Raw genomic sequence first — 18,862 nt, 5'->3', positions numbered from 1 at the left:
ACGATGGGTCCAGGTACCTGCTCCCGGATTACGAGGGTACGGCTCAAGTTCCGCTTTGTTGGGTCCTGAAACTATAAAGACTTCGCGAACCCGCGACCGACATAAAAGGGGGAGGGCAAGGAAACTTATGTTTTCGGCATTCGATCTCCTGCTTAGGAAAATCTCCGAAAAAAATATGCGGCTTTCTTTTACTAGGTCAAGAAACGTCCTACCGCACATTTTCGTCGCTCGTAGCGGAAGGGTTAAGTTTATTGAAATTCGCATGATTTAAGAATTCCCGCTCTTTGGTTTTTGGTTTACAGCGTCACCATCGCTGCCGCCGGAAATATCTGTAAGCTAATTTAGCCAATTGAATAACGTTAAGCGTCAGAGTCGGCGATTTTTGAAGAATTCTTTCAGAAATAGGGTGGACTATTTTTTCATTATCAACAGCGTTGCAGAACCATCTATTATTTAATATTTAATTTATAATCCATTATTAATGGAAGTAATGGTGAAGTGAGACTTAAAGTGAATTTGCTGACATGGAAGTTTTCAGACTCGTGTTTGTTGACAATCACATCACTGATAACTTCAGTGAGTGGTAATGAGTAGCTGTCGAAGTCGGAGTGTTATAGTTCTAGTTTTTTATCAGGATTTGACGTTCGCAAGGGTGGTAGATTTAAGTATTTTTATACCTCTTACCTCTGCCATGTCGTGAAATTAGTAAATATTCTTACTGTCTAAGTGCCTTGTGAATTTTATACGGGTCTAAGTCATTCCACATTTCGTTTGCCTCGTTCGTTAATGTTAGTGGCCACCTGTCAGCGGTTATTAGAAAAATGACACGCAGTGTGAGTTTTCATCTATTCTTTATATTTTAAATAGGCCATGAGTTGGTATAATTTTATGCATGTACCTTTTGATTTTTCGTTTATAACTTCGTGTACATCGATGATTTTCTGGTGAAGAAAATGTTCATTATTCATGCCGATACTAATTACTATCGTTTTTGCCTATTTCAGATTGCTGAGTGTGCTTACATCATAATGGTAAGTTTAGAAAAATAATAACATGCCTATGTATGCAACGGTTAATTTTTCCCGCATATGTGGTAAGATATATGCGGGTCGACTTCCACGTAATACGTAAAAGCGTTATCGGTGTAGCTTCGGAGTGACATCATCATATTAACACATGCTGTGTCTAACTGCAGGTTTCATGATCATTTCATGCTCGTGCGCAGTCGTTAGAAATCTATATGCACGGTATTAGAATAATAGCTACTCTCGGCCACTCATTAAAGCAGTCAGTCTCGGTCAAACGATGGATTTTTTTCCTGGTATATTTACATCTAATTAAGCCTGAAATGTTGTATAATGCTAGTAATTATGCCATGTTTTGTGATTCCTCTGACAAATAAACGTTAGCAGTGGAATGCTTCTGTAAAGTATGAGGGTTTAGTCAATATATTTTTGGTGCCATACATAAACAAGCAGCACCGGTTATCCGTAGTCGTCTTCAAGTCGTTCAATTGATTCGTGGAAGGTTGAGGTGAGCAGGTAATCAAGTTATTAGTACTGAAACAATTGAGGGCCCTATTGTATCGTATTTTTTTCCTAATTCTATTTTTCAAACACGCTATGTCGTTGTGTCACACCAACGTAGGAAAACTCGCGAAGACATAATTTCAATGTGCCTACGTCCCTTAGAATTGATTCTCCCTGTAATCCAATGTTATGCTAAGTTTTTTGACCGAAGTAGACACACTCGCGCTATTACTTCTAACCGTGACTGTTTGCTTTAGTTTTGGTGAGCGGTTTTTAGTCGTCGCTATTACTCACCTGGATTGACGCGCCGTCAAAAATAAGTTTTACATCATTGTATTTATTTAAATCTGGTCCATCAACCTATTCAGCTTGTTCATTTTATCTGTTGAAGTTGAAAAAATGTCGATTACGATTGTCTGGTCGTACTTCTGGGCGCTGGAAGTTAAACATTTAGTTGATTTATTAGTTATTGTAACCGACTGTTATTGTTTCGATCGCACTGAAAGTGATTCTATTCTTCTTTTGTTAATATCAATAAAAGAGATATTTATCTTGAGTGAAATGATACTAACCTCCTTATTCCTGTTGATGTGGCTTTCTTTCTGGTAAACTTCAAAATAAAATTGGCAAACTCCCAGTGTTCAGATCACAGACCCTACTTTGATTCAAAGTTATCTACCCTGGCCAAATACCTAGAACCCAAAATAGCAGACTACTGTCATTTGTCTGGGGGGATTTGAAAGAGAGTGGAAGTCATTCCCAGTGGCTCTTGACTATTGTGAGTGTGTATTGTGTTTTCATTGTTCCCCATGTGCATGTTTATCATCTTCCTGTATGAAATCATACTCTTTTAAAGCAGATTTATGTTCATCTTGTACTTGTATTCTGCGGTGAAAGGCCATCATTAATTTATCATTTTGTCACACTTATCCCATTAACTCGGGTATAAAGCATTTTCTGCTGTTCTATGACTCAGGCTGGTGTGCTTATTAGCCCCAATAGTGAAAGGTTATTTTGTTGAAATTGGAAGTATGAGTGATCAATGCTGAGAATTTCCTGTTTCCAAGTTAAATGTACTTTTTTGGGAATAGTGTTGTGGCTATCCATAGAGGTAAATTTATGTATTCATTATTGGATTGTATGTGTATTTGATATTCGCTTGTCCATGAAGATATTGAACCCATTTTATAGAGCAAGTCGCTCTGATTTTCTCATTTCTTTGGGACCAAATCTATTTTTTTCCTTTGAATAGGTCTGATCAGAATGTATCTAATGTTTTTGTCTCTCAAAATTTCACATGCTATGGTTAACCATACATTTTCAAATAAATATCAACTACATGATATGCTTAAAAGCTGAAAGTATTTTGCGAGAAGTATTTTTAGATTATTAAAACATTTTCAATGCGTAGGAGAAAATGGAGACAGTCCATTGCTGTTAGCAATGTTGTTGACAGCTATTCTTTTCTCAGTGCAGGAAGATCATATAGGGAATATTGATGAAAATGCACTTGACTGAAGAGTTATCTATTGCTTTGTATATCTTGATAAGGAATGAGATTGAGACTAAGAATAAGCAAATTTCTGCCAATATAAGGGCTTTAGCAATTGATCATACCCTTCATTTTTGGGTCATTTAATAAAAGGTTATTGACCTCACAAAAAGTTGAGGCACTTGATTTTGAAGTTTGTTATTTCCGTATCTAGGTCATTGATTGTGATGAAATAAACTGGGAATGATGTCAATTTTATTTCTGTGTTTTGCTAATATCGGTCATTTCTCTCCTCATTAACAATTTTCTGATCTAGCTTTGTGGAAATGAGGTTTGAATTTTGGCCTTTATGGAATGATAGCTAACATTTTAATGCAAAATTTTCAAAATCTTGAATGAGTATTATGGTGTAACAATCATCAAGGAAGTCCATGCAGTGTAAGCGTGGACCAATTGAAAATATTATTTCATTATAAAAACTAGGAATGATTAGATACTTAAAGAAATGAAAATAGTGCTGAACTTTTTGCAAGGTCAGTATTTAGATTACTGTGATTAGAATGCCTAATGAATAAATACTAAAAAATTTACTTTTTGAGGACTAACCTTAGTAATTTCGAAATTGTTTTTGACGGTGGTCTTTTCTCAATAGTCAGGTTATGTCGTTTTAAATGCATCTGTGAATGCAAGGTGGAGAGTGAAATGGTTTGGAGGGTAAAGTTTCAGGTTATTACGAATTAAAGGTCTCTGATTCAAATGTTTGATTTTAACATCTCGATGTCTTTACAGTGTGAAGTAACCAAAGCAAAAGAACTGGTTTCTGTGCATTTAATGAGTGAAAGTCACATGCCTTTGGTTTATTCCTGTTTGAGTGTATGAAAAACTCAGGTCGAAGTACTGAGTGATGGAGACTTGCAGAGTAGATAATACATCTGTCCATCTTTAACCTCCTGAAGTTTTCTATTTACAATTTTTCACCAGCTTTTAATAATTAGGGATTTATACGTTGGTGTTCCTGTTATTGTAGCCATTTATGTCTGCTTCCTTAGCACTTACTCCATTCATTCTTTGACTTAATTTTTCCGATTTTGAGTTTCAGTTCATAGCAGTTTCTTCCTTTTTCTTTTTACTACTGATTTAGGGCCTCTCAAAGCATGACATTACACGAGTATGCCGTCCCCCACTTATTGAACAAAACTCATCAGGTTTCCTGACTTTTTCTCCTTGGATGACCAAAGATTATCTTTGCTCTCTCTCAATCATGACCTCTCTATCTGGTCAACTATTGGTTAATTCAGCTGCTTTGGGAGCTCTAATTTTACTATCTTGGAGCAGGTTCTTGCTAATACATATACGTTTTGATTTGATTATTGTTTACGTTAATAATGGGTCGGTTTCACTTGATTATTGGCTCTGAATCTGGTTTGGTTCTTGGCTTTGTCTCGTGATCCTACTTCTTAATTAAGTGGTTCATTTTCATTTCAAATTTTTTAATGAAAGCATTAATGATTTTCTTTGTGTTTTCATGAAAAATAACTGAAACAATGCATCCTGTCAGTCATCTAAGGAGTTCTAAGGTTCTATAGCATCGATTTGTATAAGTGTGCTGTGTAAATTTTGATTGAGGAAAGTTTTCTACGTGTGTTTTTCTTGAATGATTTTGTTACCCATTCTTTTTGGTTTTGGTTCCATTTCCAGTTCTGAGAATCGAGAATCAGTGTGCCAACCTATCCCTAGTTTACACCCATTAAGCATAGCTATGCCATTGATATTTAACTTATGAATACCAGATGATTATGGGAATCGTTAGGTAAATTCACAGCGCTTAATTGATATCAATGTCACCACTCTGTTGTTGTATCATAATTTTTAACTTATTCTCAGGCTTCACTTTTTGGCACTGGATCTCTATTTGGAAATAACTTTATTTTTTAATGTTCCGCAGATTTTTTTTACCATTCCCTTAAGTTTCAGATGTTAAAAAGCTATTATATGTTAACTGTAGTAATGTTATTATCTTAACTGTGGCAATGCTATAGTGTCAGTTAGTGCTATATCAGAAAAACAATTGGAAGATATTTTTGAAACCACATTTACTTAGTACATAGTCAACTAAAGTCTGTTCAGTAATTCCGTTTGGTAATATGCTAGTGCCTAATGTGAGGCAGGCATATACTGTGAAGAAGGGTGATGATTATGGGCATTTTCCCGTCCACAGTGGACTTTTTCTCCATTTTTCTTTTATATGCTACATATGGAGTATGTTTCTCTATGGAAGCGAGGCTTGGACGTTGACAGCAGCAGAGAAGTCAAGAGTGGAAGCATTCGAAATGTGGTGCTACCGATGAATGATGAAAATAAAATGGATTGACTGTGTGAGTAACAAGGAAGTGCTAAGAAGAGTGGGAGAAAAGAGAAACCTCCTAAAAACCTTATGCAGAAGAAGGGACAACTTAGTAGGCCACATTTTGAGGCACGATGGTCTGATGAAGACAATTGTTGAAGGACTGGTGGAAGGGAAGAAGGGCAAGGGATGGCCCCGAATGAGTTGTATAAGACAGGTTATGAAGGATGTAAAAGAGAAGAAATATGTAGCTATGAAAAGATTAGCGGATAGGAGAAAGAAATGGAGAGCTGCGTCAAACCAATCTTAGGATTGTTGACTAATGATGATGATGATGATGAGCCAATTGTGGTAGATTAAATAAATAAATGGACATTTTCCCGTCCACAGTGGACTTTTTCTCCATTTTTCTTTTATAGCCAATTGTGATAGATTAAATAAATAAAGAAATTGTATTTTTTATTCCTCGATCCATAGCCTACTTCTGCAGCTGTGAACTACCAAAAATCACTTGCCTGTAACACTTTCTCAGGTACATAATTTGATGATGTCCCTGGCTCATGCTGAGTGGGTCAACACTTCCCTACAAACTGTTTGGCCTTATGCATGGGCCTCACATGTGTCGTTGTTGCTATGATGATAATCTTTCATTGCAACTTATCCTTCATTCCCACATGCCGGAATTCTTTCAATAAATTGCAATTTTTTAATTTTATGGAATATCCCCTCCTTGTAGAAAGACGGCTCAATTGGTGATCTAGGCACTTTGACCTGAAGACACTCTCTGAATAGCAAGTTACACTTATCATTATATCATTATATGCGCAGAAGGAACCAGAAAGGTGAACTAATCGTCAAATTCTACAAGTGTTTCCTAATGTCCTGTAGGTTTCCTATCCCATGCTTGTACTCTTGCAAGGACCCTGAGAAGGTCCTTGACTGCAAGTTTGCCATGTGCATGTTCCACTTCACTTGTCAGATGCAAAAGTTTAAAGATTGACTGGCGTGAGCTTTGCTTTGATTATTGAATATAGTGTTTGGGGTAATGGGCTATAATCATAGATGCTCACTCGTAAATTCTTATGTTGAAATTTCAGTGGTTAAGTTGTAGACAAAGCTTAAAAATCCATGCTATTGCCCACCTATTGGGTAAGTCCATGCATATTGTCACTTTTGGGGAAGTGCATTAGACCTCTACATGCATGGTAGGAGCCACCACCACCCTTCTCACTGGCTGTAATGTTCACACTCGTTCATCAGCACGCAACCATCCCAGATTAAGAAAATGTGGAGCTCTTAAAGCGGAGTCAGCGCAGCCAGTGTTGATTAAGAAGAAAAATTGGTGCCAAAATTTGCTAGTCACCTGAAACTTAGCAACGAGTATAAGTAAAGACAAAGTTCTTGACACCAGCACCATTCTCTGAGGGTGAGGACCATGACATACCTTGAATTATCAGATGGAAACCCAAGAGAATTCAACCTGGATGTTTTCTTTTATTATGTCCAAGTGTGGGTTCCTCATAGATTGCTCTGAATATGGTTGGATTTTTATCACATTATTCAATTAAAAAATTTAAAACATAGCACATCCCAGGAGTTGCAACAGATTATTTTCTTGTTCTTCAATTTTCTTTTTATAGTTAATAGGAAGTCGTTTTTAAGAGAAAAACGAAGACACCTATATTTTTCAATCCAAAACCTACTTCTGGAGCTATCCAATCCAAAAAATCAAAGACTTTAACCCTTTGGCAGATGACATCCCAAACTCGTTCATGCTGTGTCACTGCATCTCAGCTACTGCTTGGTCATATGCATGGATTTCATGTCATTTATTGTTGTTTAAATTTGTGCTAGTGATTGCTTCCCTCAGTGAAGGTTTCTTCTTATTGATTTTCGGAATGAAAACGTAATGGCATCATAGACTCATAAAAAGTTGTTAGCAAACTTCAGTTTTTTTTATTTTAATCAGGAGTGAATGGCTGAATGTGTAAGATTTTTTCCCCCTTCCTTTTGCCAAATTTTATTACTGAATTGCAATTTTGGGTTTGAGTGTTTCTCCTCGGTGTCTGGACCATTTTGATGAGTAAGTGACTGGAAGTAGGTCAAGAAATGTTAGGCCGAAATATCCTGTGTAATCACACAGCACATGTAAGGATATTGAAGAAAGTCTCAGCAAGATATTTTCAAGGGAAGCGAAATGGCAGAAGGAAGTGAATGAGTTAAGGTTTGGTAATGAGCTTGGGTGCAAATATTCTTTTACCTAAGTTACCTTATGGTTGGAAATAAAAAAAATAATATTTGCCAATGGAATTTGAATTTTCAGCTAGCGTAGGAGACGCATTCTTCCTTCCCGGAAGTTATTTTTGTGGATAATTAAATTTTTAGAAAAATTTCTTTGTCATTTGTCAATGAGGGGGAGCTACGTCAACTGTTCCCTTTAAATGGTAGAAGTTAAAATTCCAAATCTTAGAATTCTGCATTTTGCTTTCCACGATAACTCATGGTTGAAGAATACATTTTCAGAAATGTTTTCCATAATTTATGAGAACACTCGTCTTCTGTGGGTGACTCAAAGAGTGAGAGGTATTTTCTTGGGGTAGGCTTCATTGGGAAGGATACACCTTAGCCGTATTCTTGAAAAATGTTGGACAATTAGAACCCCATCACCAACTTTGTCCTGCCCTCCTCGCCACACTTAAGTGGTGACTCACTCTTCAATTCAACTCCTCACTTCTCAATGAAGTCTAAGAGGTTTTCACTAAATTAATTGCCATAATTCTCTTCATTTCATCAATAAGTTTACAATTTAACCATTATTGTTGCCGTTCCTAAAAAGCTATGTTTTATGAGTGGGTTATATGTATTCTGAAAACTAACTCAAGTACTTCTTTCTCTTAATTTCGTAAAAAGGACTATGACCATATACCACTTCTCAGTTCAGGATATGGCATTAAGTTCGCGTGGAAGACTGTTGGTAAATAAAATCTCTGTTTTCGACTCGCAGGGAATATGTTTGTGAAAATGCAGGACGCAATGGGGAATTCGTTCGAGACATACCGATGCAAGTAAGAATAAGCGTTGAATCAGACGATCGCGTGGATGCCGTGGTGAAGCGGGAAATACGTGGTCCTTCGTCATGTTAAGTGTCGCACATGTAGCGATCGTTTTAGGCGACCGAAATTATAGCACTTGAATGGATGTTGGTATAAAAGGAAACGTAATTATTGAAAGAGACACGCAGTTATTTATAATTAGATTACCCTGCATGTATATATCCGACCATTTTATCCGAAAGAATTTATTTCCATTATAGTTTTTCTTTGATGTTCGTTGTTGGTAGGAAGTGTGAAAATGATGTTTTACGTCGGGCGCACCACCACAGAAATGACATTGACGCGCAACTGACAATGAGACGAGTATGCGAAGCCTTCGTGAGATCTCCGACTGAAAGAGAGGAAACGTTGGAAATCATAAGCTAAGACCTCGGGAAATCCCACAAGAAGTTCTACTCATCGTTTCGTCTTACTTCTTTGGTGGGCGACTACGGCCTATCGCGTACGATTATATCCGTGGCTTTTTGTGTCCGACTACGCCTGCAAAATTTCCATTCTTTTTCGAGATTGGCCACGTGGGGTTGAAGACCGCCTATCTTTACTGCCAGATATTTTGGAGGCTACCGTCAAGTCGTAGGAGGGACAACACATCACGTGACCTCTTAGCTTTCTGATACCAAAGAGGCGTGTGAAAGGGTGTGTGACCTTGAGCGGTGGACACCCCCCCCCCTTTGTCTGGGGCGCTCGTGGTCGGTATGATGAGGGTTCAGGGAAATGACTCACTGGGACTCGGTCTGAAGACGGAGATAATGAGATGTACTACATCTCTTCTCCAGCAAGCCCGTCCGAGTATTGCGCTCACGTAGCTTCATAATAGGTCGCTAGTTCATTTTTGCTACCTTGTTTAATTCAAGGTTTTGGAAGGCGTATTTTTCGGAAAATATTTCACATAGGTATGATAAAAGTTATGCGTTGGTGAATTACGTTGTGATATCGGTGAGTATATGCGTTAATTATTTATAGAAACAGGCTAATTTTATGTCCTCATTTACCTTAGGTCGATACCTAGATTTTTATGGAAGCTTATCATTTTCCTTTGAATTAAGTTTTTCTTTTCATTTATGCATATTTGTAAGTATTAATTGCATTTGTTGGCCATCGATCTAGTAGCACTCAGGAACATGCATAGATTCTTGACTCAAGCTGGAGTGTGCAAGCTATTGTTGCAATACACTTCAGTTTATGCTCCATTTTAGTTTTTTATTCTGAAGTTTTTCTTCTCTGTCCATTGTTGCTCTTTTGGCTTTTGGGATTCTATATTAGCTGTAAAAACATTACTCTGCATCAACATATACATTATTGCACCATTGTTGTATATACTCTATGATATTCGTCTGTGCATCCTCAATTAATCATAGCAAAATTATTTCATAATATAACAAATGCCTTGTATATGCAATGAGGTAGTAGTTTTTGTATACTGTCTAGTTTTATTAGAAGATTTTATTGTTCACAATGGGTTTCATTTATATTTTAGCCCATCAGAATCTCAAGGCAAGATGCCGTCAAAAAATCGTGGCAAGAATAGGGCCCACCGAAGGAAACATAGAAAGATGGATTCCGGTGGAAGCTCAGGTGAAGGTGAGCTGGAGCTCAGTGCTGATGTGGGAGGGAGTGACACAGAAGTACTAATTAGTAAGACCAAAGAAAAGGCTGTTAAAAAGCAATCCCGCCATCAGCCAAGTGAACCTCCCCAAGATGGTGAAGGTGTATGGGCCATAACCATTCAGGTCTTCATACCCTTTTTAGTAGCAGGCCTTGGAATGGTTGGAGCTGGACTTGTCCTTGATGTAGTTCAGGTAATTTTAAGTATTAATGTTGCATTAATAGCTTGTAAATTCTTAACTGGATGGAGAAGAAGGCTGAAGTCACTATTATTCATCCATAATTTGCAGCACTGGCCAGTATTCCAGAAGGTGTCAGAAGTTTTTATTTTGGTGCCAGCCCTTCTAGGGCTGAAAGGGAACTTGGAAATGACATTAGCATCACGGCTATCAACCCATGCAAATCTGGGCCACATGGACAGTCCTAAGGAGCAATGGAGCATGATCATTGGGAACCTATCCCTAATTCAGGTAAGTTATTAATCATATGTAGATTAAACCGTTTTTCCTTTAGTTTTCTTGTGCTTTTTGCATTCCTCCACCGAAGGTATCTCAGGGTTATATTTCGTCTGCTAGTGCATTTCATAGTTTGTGGACTCATAATAATGGTTATTAATTATTCTACTCTATTAGGTTAATTTTTATGAAAGTCATGCATGTCACACAAATTTTGAATCACTGCTTTCTAAGATATTTTTGTGTGATTTGTTCTCAAGATCTGCATGCATATCGTCTTCTCTTCCAAATATCCTTCCTTATCATGCATTGCTTACCCTCACCTTTTTATGCTGCGTCCTCTCTATAGAGTGGGAATGTAATCAAATCTTCTTCATTTTTGTGTAAACTGTAGTAAATTCTCCAGTAATTGCAGAAAATTTGTATTTATTTCATCATTGCCAGCTTACCATTTGCAATGTGTAGTCAAAAACCTTCTCAAAGTCTACAACTGCAATGACCCTTTGGTTATTGTTCACCAATTTCTTCTCCAAGCCTAAAGGCTAATGTTGATTTTTTTAAAGCCTCTACTTTTCTTTCTATTCTTATATTGTTGGTCCATCTTGTTATTGCCAACACATAAGTTGTTGGTCTCAAAAACCTAAGAGATCTAAACTCTCTTTTTTGGAATGGTAAAATATATTCAATATTTCTATTTACGTGCCTACAATTGCACAATATGGTATGGTATGGTATTTGGAGGAGGCCATCGACAGCTAAGGTCATTTGCACCATGAGGTATGGGTATGTAAGTAAGACTGGAGGGAAACCCGGCATCAGCATTAGTGTGCTCTTAACGAAAGGTGCCAAGTAGACCACGGTTTAACGTTCCATCCGATGGATGGAGTGTTGTGCTTGAAATGTCCTCCACACAACATTCAAGCAGGGATTGGACAATTTATGAAAATTCCCTGCTACCGCCAGAATTTGGATCCAACCCCACGGGGTTGGAAGCTTACACTCTGTTCACCACACCAACCGATCCCCAATCGTACAATATGTCTCAACAGCCCTGCAGGTGCTATCATTTACATAACCTATACTTCAGTATTGATTGTTATATCTTATGTGGGGCGTGGTGAGAAATTGTTTGAGATAAAAGGTAGTAATTAGTACTTATGCTAAATAAGAGGGATGAGTTGGTTCCACTTTCATGTAGCTTCTGATTCAGGTTTGGTTTCTGGCATTCGTTCTCGGTTCTTATTCTCAATCCAGTATTTTTTTAAATTCATTGCTATATTTTCAAAAGCTATGAATATTGTATTATGAAAACTACCTATAATAATCGTTTTAATATAATAATACTTAATCCTAATAACAAGTTATTTCATTAGTGATTGGTTCTCACAATACACTAGCATCATTCTATTAAGTATGTATAATGTGAATTATACTTAAAAAAGTTTTCTAATTTTGTTTTTGAATGATTAATGTGGGTACGTTTTCTTTTGGTTCTCCCTCCAATTTTGGCTCTAAACTCAAGAACCAATGGAAAGGAAAACGAGAGCCAAACCAACCCACTCCTAGTTATTAGTAAATATTGTGTCTTCTTTTTTATGATCAAACACTACATAATGTCGCCTTTGACTTAAAAATGTAAAAAAGACTTTTGTATTATAGTTAGCAATTATTCCCATTTCTCTTTTTTGTCTTTAATTGGACACACAGTGCCAGGCCATTGTTGTAGGCTTCTTGGCTTCTTTAGCTGCCATGGTAATGGGATGGGTTCCTGAAGGAAAATTTAATGTGGACCATGGACTTCTCCTGTGTGCGAGCAGCCTTGTTACAGCATCACTAGCCAGCTTTATATTGGGTAATTGAAGTGGTATATATATTTCTCATCAATTGCTTGGCAGTTGTCTATATTGTTAATTCTCTTATGCAGGCCTTGTAATGGTGGCAGTTATAGTCTTATCTCGACGCTGTAATGTCAACCCAGATAATGTTGCAACCCCGATTGCTGCAAGTTTGGGTGATCTTACGACTTTGGCTCTCCTTTCGTGGATCTCATCATTGCTATTTGAAGCTATAGGTATGTATAGTAAATTATTATGGTTGTTTGAGCTATTATTTTTTTAAGTCATGGTGTTAGTAAAATTGGTGCTCCAAATTTTGAATATCATGACAACATAATGTATGAAAAATATTCCTTTCATGTTCCATGGCTTATTGTGGCACAGCATGGTTTTTTTTGCAGGATTGAATTTACCTTCAAATCGATATTCCGTATCAAATACAGTTGCATGCTGTACGTATATGAGCCACAGGTGGAACATGAAAGGAATAGAGAAGCAGAACATGATTTGTCTGAAAAAATGTAAAAAAATGATAAAATTGTAACTACAGTGGAACCTCGTTAAAGTGAGTACGGGCTATAGCGACACCCCCGCTATTACGAGATATAGCCGATGCACCGTCAATTGACCCTATAATAAGCGTGTTAAAGAATTCGTTTTTACGAGACCCTTTCGGTGTTGGATCTCGCCATAACGAGGGTTTTACCGCCGGAAGACTTTCATGAAGATTCCTTAACCTCTGTAATTGCTAGCGATCTGTTAGAAATGAAGTTAATGGAGTGCTCAGTCTCAAATGTATGCGGTAAACTATCGTTCGATAAATATAATGATGACGAAACAATGCTTTGCATGATTTTTTTTCAGTGCGGTGCTTATAAATTGTTTGAATAGTTAGTCGTTATTTGAGTAAGGAAATTTAGTGATGCAAAAAAACATCGCCTTTCGTCTGGATTTATGCTTACGTTTATCGGATAGATGTTTATCTGTCGCCGCACCACTCCTGTTCCTGTATATCTGTTCGCAACAGGTATATTGGCTATTATTTGCTCCACCTCCGGTAAAGCGACAATTCGCTATAGCGAGTGTTTATTAGTGCACCGTGGGGTGTCGTTATATCGAGGTTTCACTGTATTTTACATTATTTGGGAAAGGGGGTGAAACTGCACCTACTAAGAAGAAAGTTTGAAAAAAAAATAAGTTTTAAAAACTATGATTTCAATAATTTTGGCTAAATTTTTGTGATGATACTACAGGAAACTAAACAATTTGTAGTCATTGGGACCAAAAAACAGCTTTTTGTAGTATCCAATAGGGTGGTTTTGTATTATTTTTTTATTGCCTAAATCGAAAGATTATTACTCCTGGATTACGCATTTCACACTTTTAGGTTTTTAAATGATGATATCTATTTTTTGCGATTAATTGAAAAGTGAAAACTTTCAAGCACGCGAAAAACGCGATGGTTAAGTATGAGGCCACCTTAGGCGCACCGTGTGAGGTGACCTTGGGATGAGGATATGGTGCGCCGCTGCAATGCTGGCTGCTAGCAGGTAGTAGAGTGCCCTGCTAGCAAGTAGCGCTTGGCTTAAATAAGGATTATTAATACCTTATCAAATGAAGGAAACTTTCCGACCATAGGCAGTTTTAATAGGTGATTATTAAGAGATTTTTCCCTGAAGTCTGTGCCTCATGCATGCATGGGTAATCTCAGACAATGTAAAACTCCTATCTACTTGTATAGAAACTAGGTCCCTGTGACATCACGTGGAGTGGCATTGCATGGCCGCCAATCTGGCCTTTTTCAAATGCAGTTAAAATTGACCATTGCCATTCGGCTTAACTGGGATTTCTAAAACCAAATAATTTGTATATTATGAATACACTAATGTTGGGTAATGAATCGCAATCAATGCATTTTGTTTTCTTTGATGAAGGAAACTACCCTATTCCATTGTTTCAAGATTTTTTAATAAATTTCTACAGCATTTATTTGTGTTTATCTACTGTCATTTGTCTTCACAGAATTGTTGCTGTTATTGTGAGAGTATTTTTCAATAATTACTACAGCAGTAGATTCAAAGGCACAAATTATCATAAAATATGTATTTTTTTAAATTTTCACTGCCCCAAAAACAGCTCACTTAAGGCCCTTTACATCGGGGGAAAGAGCATGAAACAAGGACTATTACACACAACTATTCCCTGGGTAGGGGCTACCTACCCAGACTGGACTCGAACCTACAACCTTTGGTTTGGCAGGCAAGGACTTATCCCCGCCACCACCAAGGCTGGCAAGCAATTCCATCTTGTGTAAAGCAATCTGTAATCCCTGCGTCATTGATGTGACAGAAGGATGAGAAAGTTATTTTCGTATTCAGTGCTGAAAAGTAAATAGAATTTTAATAATGGAAAACAAGAAAAAAACAACCATTGCGCCTTGAGTTACTAATCATGGAGAACATGGCATTTAGTGGAGACAGACAAAAGATACCAGTTTTCTAATTTTGCTGGAGCCCCATCCCTGGCATGGAGAAAAAATCGATGGATTGTGAATTGGAGGAAATCATAAATAATTTAATTTTGTTTGGAGAATTTATTTGTCCTAAGTTGATAGATTGTGAGGTGCAATCAAAAAAGCCAAGTACGTAATAATGATGTTTTGGAATGCTTAACCATAAAATTTTCATTACCAACCTTAGATTCAGATTTTGTGCCCCATAAAATGGGTAGGGTGGAAGAAATCAAAATTTTCCTTGTCAGCCCCATTTTGAGGATTTAATGACTGGACTAGCAGGAATTTATAGAAAATATGCTTTCTTTAGCTTAAGTGTTCCTCCTTCAGACATTAGTTATATTGTGTGTTACTGGCTTTCAGTCTGTTCTGCTTGCCCTATCCCAGGTCTATACTTGAATTGAATCATTTATTTTCAGGAAACGATAGGTGGCTAGCTCCCTTAATTATTGTTGGTGGGATATTCCTCACCCCTGTTTGGGCGTGGATTGCGTCTCGAAATGCCTATACCAGAGAGGTTCTGAGCTCTGGTTGGATGCCTGTGATTTGTGCTATGGTGATAAGCAGGTACTTTAAATTCTAATTATCTATTCATAGCTTAAATTTTTAAGAAGTCTCTTTCTCTTAAGGAGTTTTTTCACTTAGTCTAAATTTTAGACTATCGCGCACACACACTATTTCATGTACAAGTGGGAGATAATTCTTCCCTTTTTATGTCTACAGCATTTCAAAAAAGGCCATTTACTGTCAATTGCCCTTCAAAGCTGCCTAAATGTGGTGTTTAAGGTGTTTGTTGACCCCTAAGCATAATTGTTCTTGCTTGGTCAATGTGTTTGAATTAATTTACATGCTTTGTGTTGAAGCTGTCTCAAGTACCAATTTATTTTCAGTGTTGGCGGTCTTATATTAGATTTCACTGTTGCCAATTTTAAAGGCATAGCAGTGTTTCAGCCTGTGATAAATGGTGTTGGGGGTAATTTAGTTGCAGTGCAAGCTAGCCGTATTTCCACTGCGTTGCACAAATATGGAAGAATAGGAAAGCTACCTCCACAGTATGAACCTGAGAACTTTTTATGGAGTGCATTTTGTAAACCAGGTATGTCATGGTCATTTTTCTTCTTTAATGCTTTCTGATTTGTAATGTAAAGGCTGATGTCTTCATTTAAAATTTATATGATGTGAGATTGGCTAGCCTCTAAGAGATGGAATTCCTTCCCTTATGCCTCATATTCCGGTGAAATGGCTTGAGACATGTAGATGAAAATTTTAATTTTGGTTTATGGAACTTAACGTACTTAAGTTCAGAAGTCAGATCGACAGTATTTTGTGTATTCTTTATAAAATTTAAAACCATTGCAATTAGGGATGGACGGATCCAGAATTTATTTCGGAATCGCATCTAGTTCGGATCCTTGATTTCCAGAGTCAGGTCTTTCAATGTTTTCCGATCCAAATGCATTTTTGTCTGCTATAAAATGAAGTAATTATTCAAGTTTCTTCTGGGTCCATATAATCAAAGGAATGTTATTTTTAATATCATTCACATTTTAATATTTTTACTGATTGAAAATCATTATTATAAGCTTTTAAGTTATTTTTTAAAACACTAATATCTTTACATGCTCAGGATCAAAAGTTTACACTTGCATTACGAAGTGGACATAGGCTTCAATCTGCAGATTAATTATCGACTGCATTCAAATTTTCCTCACAAATTTTCCCCCCAAGTTTTGTCACTTACTTCCTCGTAATAGTTTTACGCCATAGTGCACATACAGTGTAAGCCCCTCATAATGAGTACGGGATATGGTGACAAGCTTGAATTAGCGACAACTACCCAAGGAACCATTTTAAACCCTATGATTTAAATGTAAAATAAATTTGTATTAGCGATAATGGCTCGATTCCTCTCCTGCACCATTTGTAATTACCACAGGTTGACTTTTTGACCGCGTGCCGCATCTCTAGCATTCAGTGCTATTAAAACTGCATTTTTTCCGCCAACTTCGGCGTCTAAATGTTTAGTATTCCCCTATTCTTCTTTCTATGATTAATTTCTTGTGTACTTATTTCATTGCTCTTTTGTCATCTCCTTGCACCTCCTGCAGTCAGGTTAAAAATTATTCCGCCTGTCTGCTAGCACCATTGCTGATAAACGCAAGTCCTTGGATTTAAAAACCAAAATGAGAATTATTGCAAATTGTGAAAGTGCAGAGTGTTCAAAGAGTGAAATAGCGAGGCCATTTGGAATTAATACATCAAGACATTATTCACCATCTTAAAAAAAGGAACAAATTCGTGCAGCAGTGCTTCAAGAAGGGCGTCCAAGCACCCAAAAACACCTGCGGCCCGGAGAGCATCCGCAGCTAGAAACTGCTCTTTTCTCGTGGTTTTGCCAGCAAAGAGCCACGGGGATTCCACTTGACTCCCGTGTCAATACAATAACATCCTTTTTGTTTGCAAGTCTTGATGTCCTATGAATATCATTGCTATTTTCATTTCCCTGGACATGACAAGTTTTATTCCTCTCTTCACCACGAATAAGGATTACCTGGAATAATTAGAAGATGTATGTGCTAATAGCGTTGTATTTTACTTGTTAGAGCACATTATTTTGCCCCTTATATTTTCTATTTCCTTCCATATATGACACTTAAAAAATGACAGTGGCGAATTTTAAAAAAGTCTGACTTAATCTACTAAAACTAAGGCCATTTTTGGGTTTAGGTAACAAAAATATATGGTACTCAATTAAAAGAACTTTGAACCATTACAAATGCAGGTTTGTGTTAGTAGCATTACACTCAAACAAGAATAGACTGACTGGAAACCCAAATTGAACGAATCACTTAGCTAGCCCGTTTCTGCCTAGAAAGAAAGACCCCTCAAAATTTCAAGATTGTACATACTCGTCCCTTGCTTCCTCCTCTGTTCTCCCTGCAAAGCCATGCTGCTAGGAAGCAGAGAACACGCTCCATCTCCTTCACAGCCCCTCACCTTCCCATGCTTTACCTGCCCATCTCTTCCTCTTGCTGAGAAGATTAGCTCTCTTCCCCCAACTGGTGATGCCCTCCGACGGGTCATGTTTTTGTCATTCTTGTTCTTTAATTTATTACTTAATGCATGCATATATCTTGGTTTTAAAAGTTGAATTTGACTATTAACTTAACTAGAATTCTTTCATTGTTTTTGTTATTTTCAGAAAAAATTCAATTAATTACAATTTGTAAAACTTACAATTTCCAATTAATGTCAATTTGGATAAGTTAGGTAGAAAATATGCGGTGACTTAAATTTATTAGCAAAGGTTTCATGTTGATAGTTTCATGCTCATCCCTAAAATTAGGAAAACCTTTAACAGGGCTGTTAATCACCTTTCACCTTGAAGCATCAATTGGAATATATTTTCTAGCTAATATATCTTAAACAAGAATGGCAACTTACCACTTCCATGTTATGGTTTGAAATTGGAGAATGCTTTCTTTAGGACGAGGAATTGATTGATTTTTTGCTGAAATCTCCATGTGCCTACCGCAGGCATTTTGTTTACGGATGAAAGGTGAATGGAGAAAGAAATTTTGTCTCGGACTTATTTAACCTTGTGTTGTAGGCCTCTCATGGAATAGGAAGCTTTTGTTCATAGTGTGGTACTTGTAAGAATGCCTTGTTGTCTAATATTTGCTGGCATGATGAACAAAAATGAAGCTAAGAACAGAACTTGTTGAATGATTTTGGTAAATATTTTTGGTCAGTTCAGATATAATTTATTAGGTGCGCAACTAAGTTCCCGCTGTTTATTAACAGATGGCTCTAGCAATGATTACTGGTCGATTTTGATGTATTGGAAAAGTCACGAATTTAGCTTAGACAATTGGTAAACAAACCACTCGACAACAATGGCGAGTTTTTTTTAGCGTCATATCCTTACTGTTGCGTGAAAATGTCTGAGTTTGTGCCAGGTAACCGTCATTTGCGGG

General features: G+C 37.1%; 1 protein-coding gene across 3 annotated transcripts in view; it reads left to right on the top strand.

Moving 5' to 3' along the window:
* Positions 1 to 372: 372 nt before the first annotated feature.
* LOC124170483 (solute carrier family 41 member 1-like) overlaps positions 373 to 18,862 on the top strand; it is a 28,348-nt gene continuing 9,858 nt past the window's right edge. Inside the window, exons 1-8 of one of the 3 annotated variants that reach the window (XM_046549214.1) lie at positions 373 to 833; positions 1,005 to 1,031; positions 9,956 to 10,277; positions 10,374 to 10,553; positions 12,246 to 12,390; positions 12,463 to 12,609; positions 15,305 to 15,452; positions 15,776 to 15,981. In XM_046549214.1, coding sequence (XP_046405170.1) covers positions 9,978 to 10,277; positions 10,374 to 10,553; positions 12,246 to 12,390; positions 12,463 to 12,609; positions 15,305 to 15,452; positions 15,776 to 15,981 — 1,126 coding nt within the window. In that variant the 5' untranslated portion in view covers positions 373 to 833; positions 1,005 to 1,031; positions 9,956 to 9,977. Of the gene's footprint in view, positions 834 to 1,004; positions 1,032 to 2,246; positions 2,308 to 9,252; positions 9,415 to 9,955; positions 10,278 to 10,373; positions 10,554 to 12,245; positions 12,391 to 12,462; positions 12,610 to 15,304; positions 15,453 to 15,775; positions 15,982 to 18,862 lie in introns of those variants that run through there. The other 2 variants (XM_046549215.1, XM_046549216.1) reach the window with 2 other exon arrangements.

This window comes from Ischnura elegans, chromosome X, assembly GCF_921293095.1.
Source record: "Ischnura elegans chromosome X, ioIscEleg1.1, whole genome shotgun sequence".
Classification (NCBI taxonomy): domain Eukaryota; kingdom Metazoa; phylum Arthropoda; class Insecta; order Odonata; family Coenagrionidae; genus Ischnura; species Ischnura elegans.
Note: the sequence above shows the minus strand (reverse complement) of the source record. Positions and strands in the feature narration are given on the sequence as shown.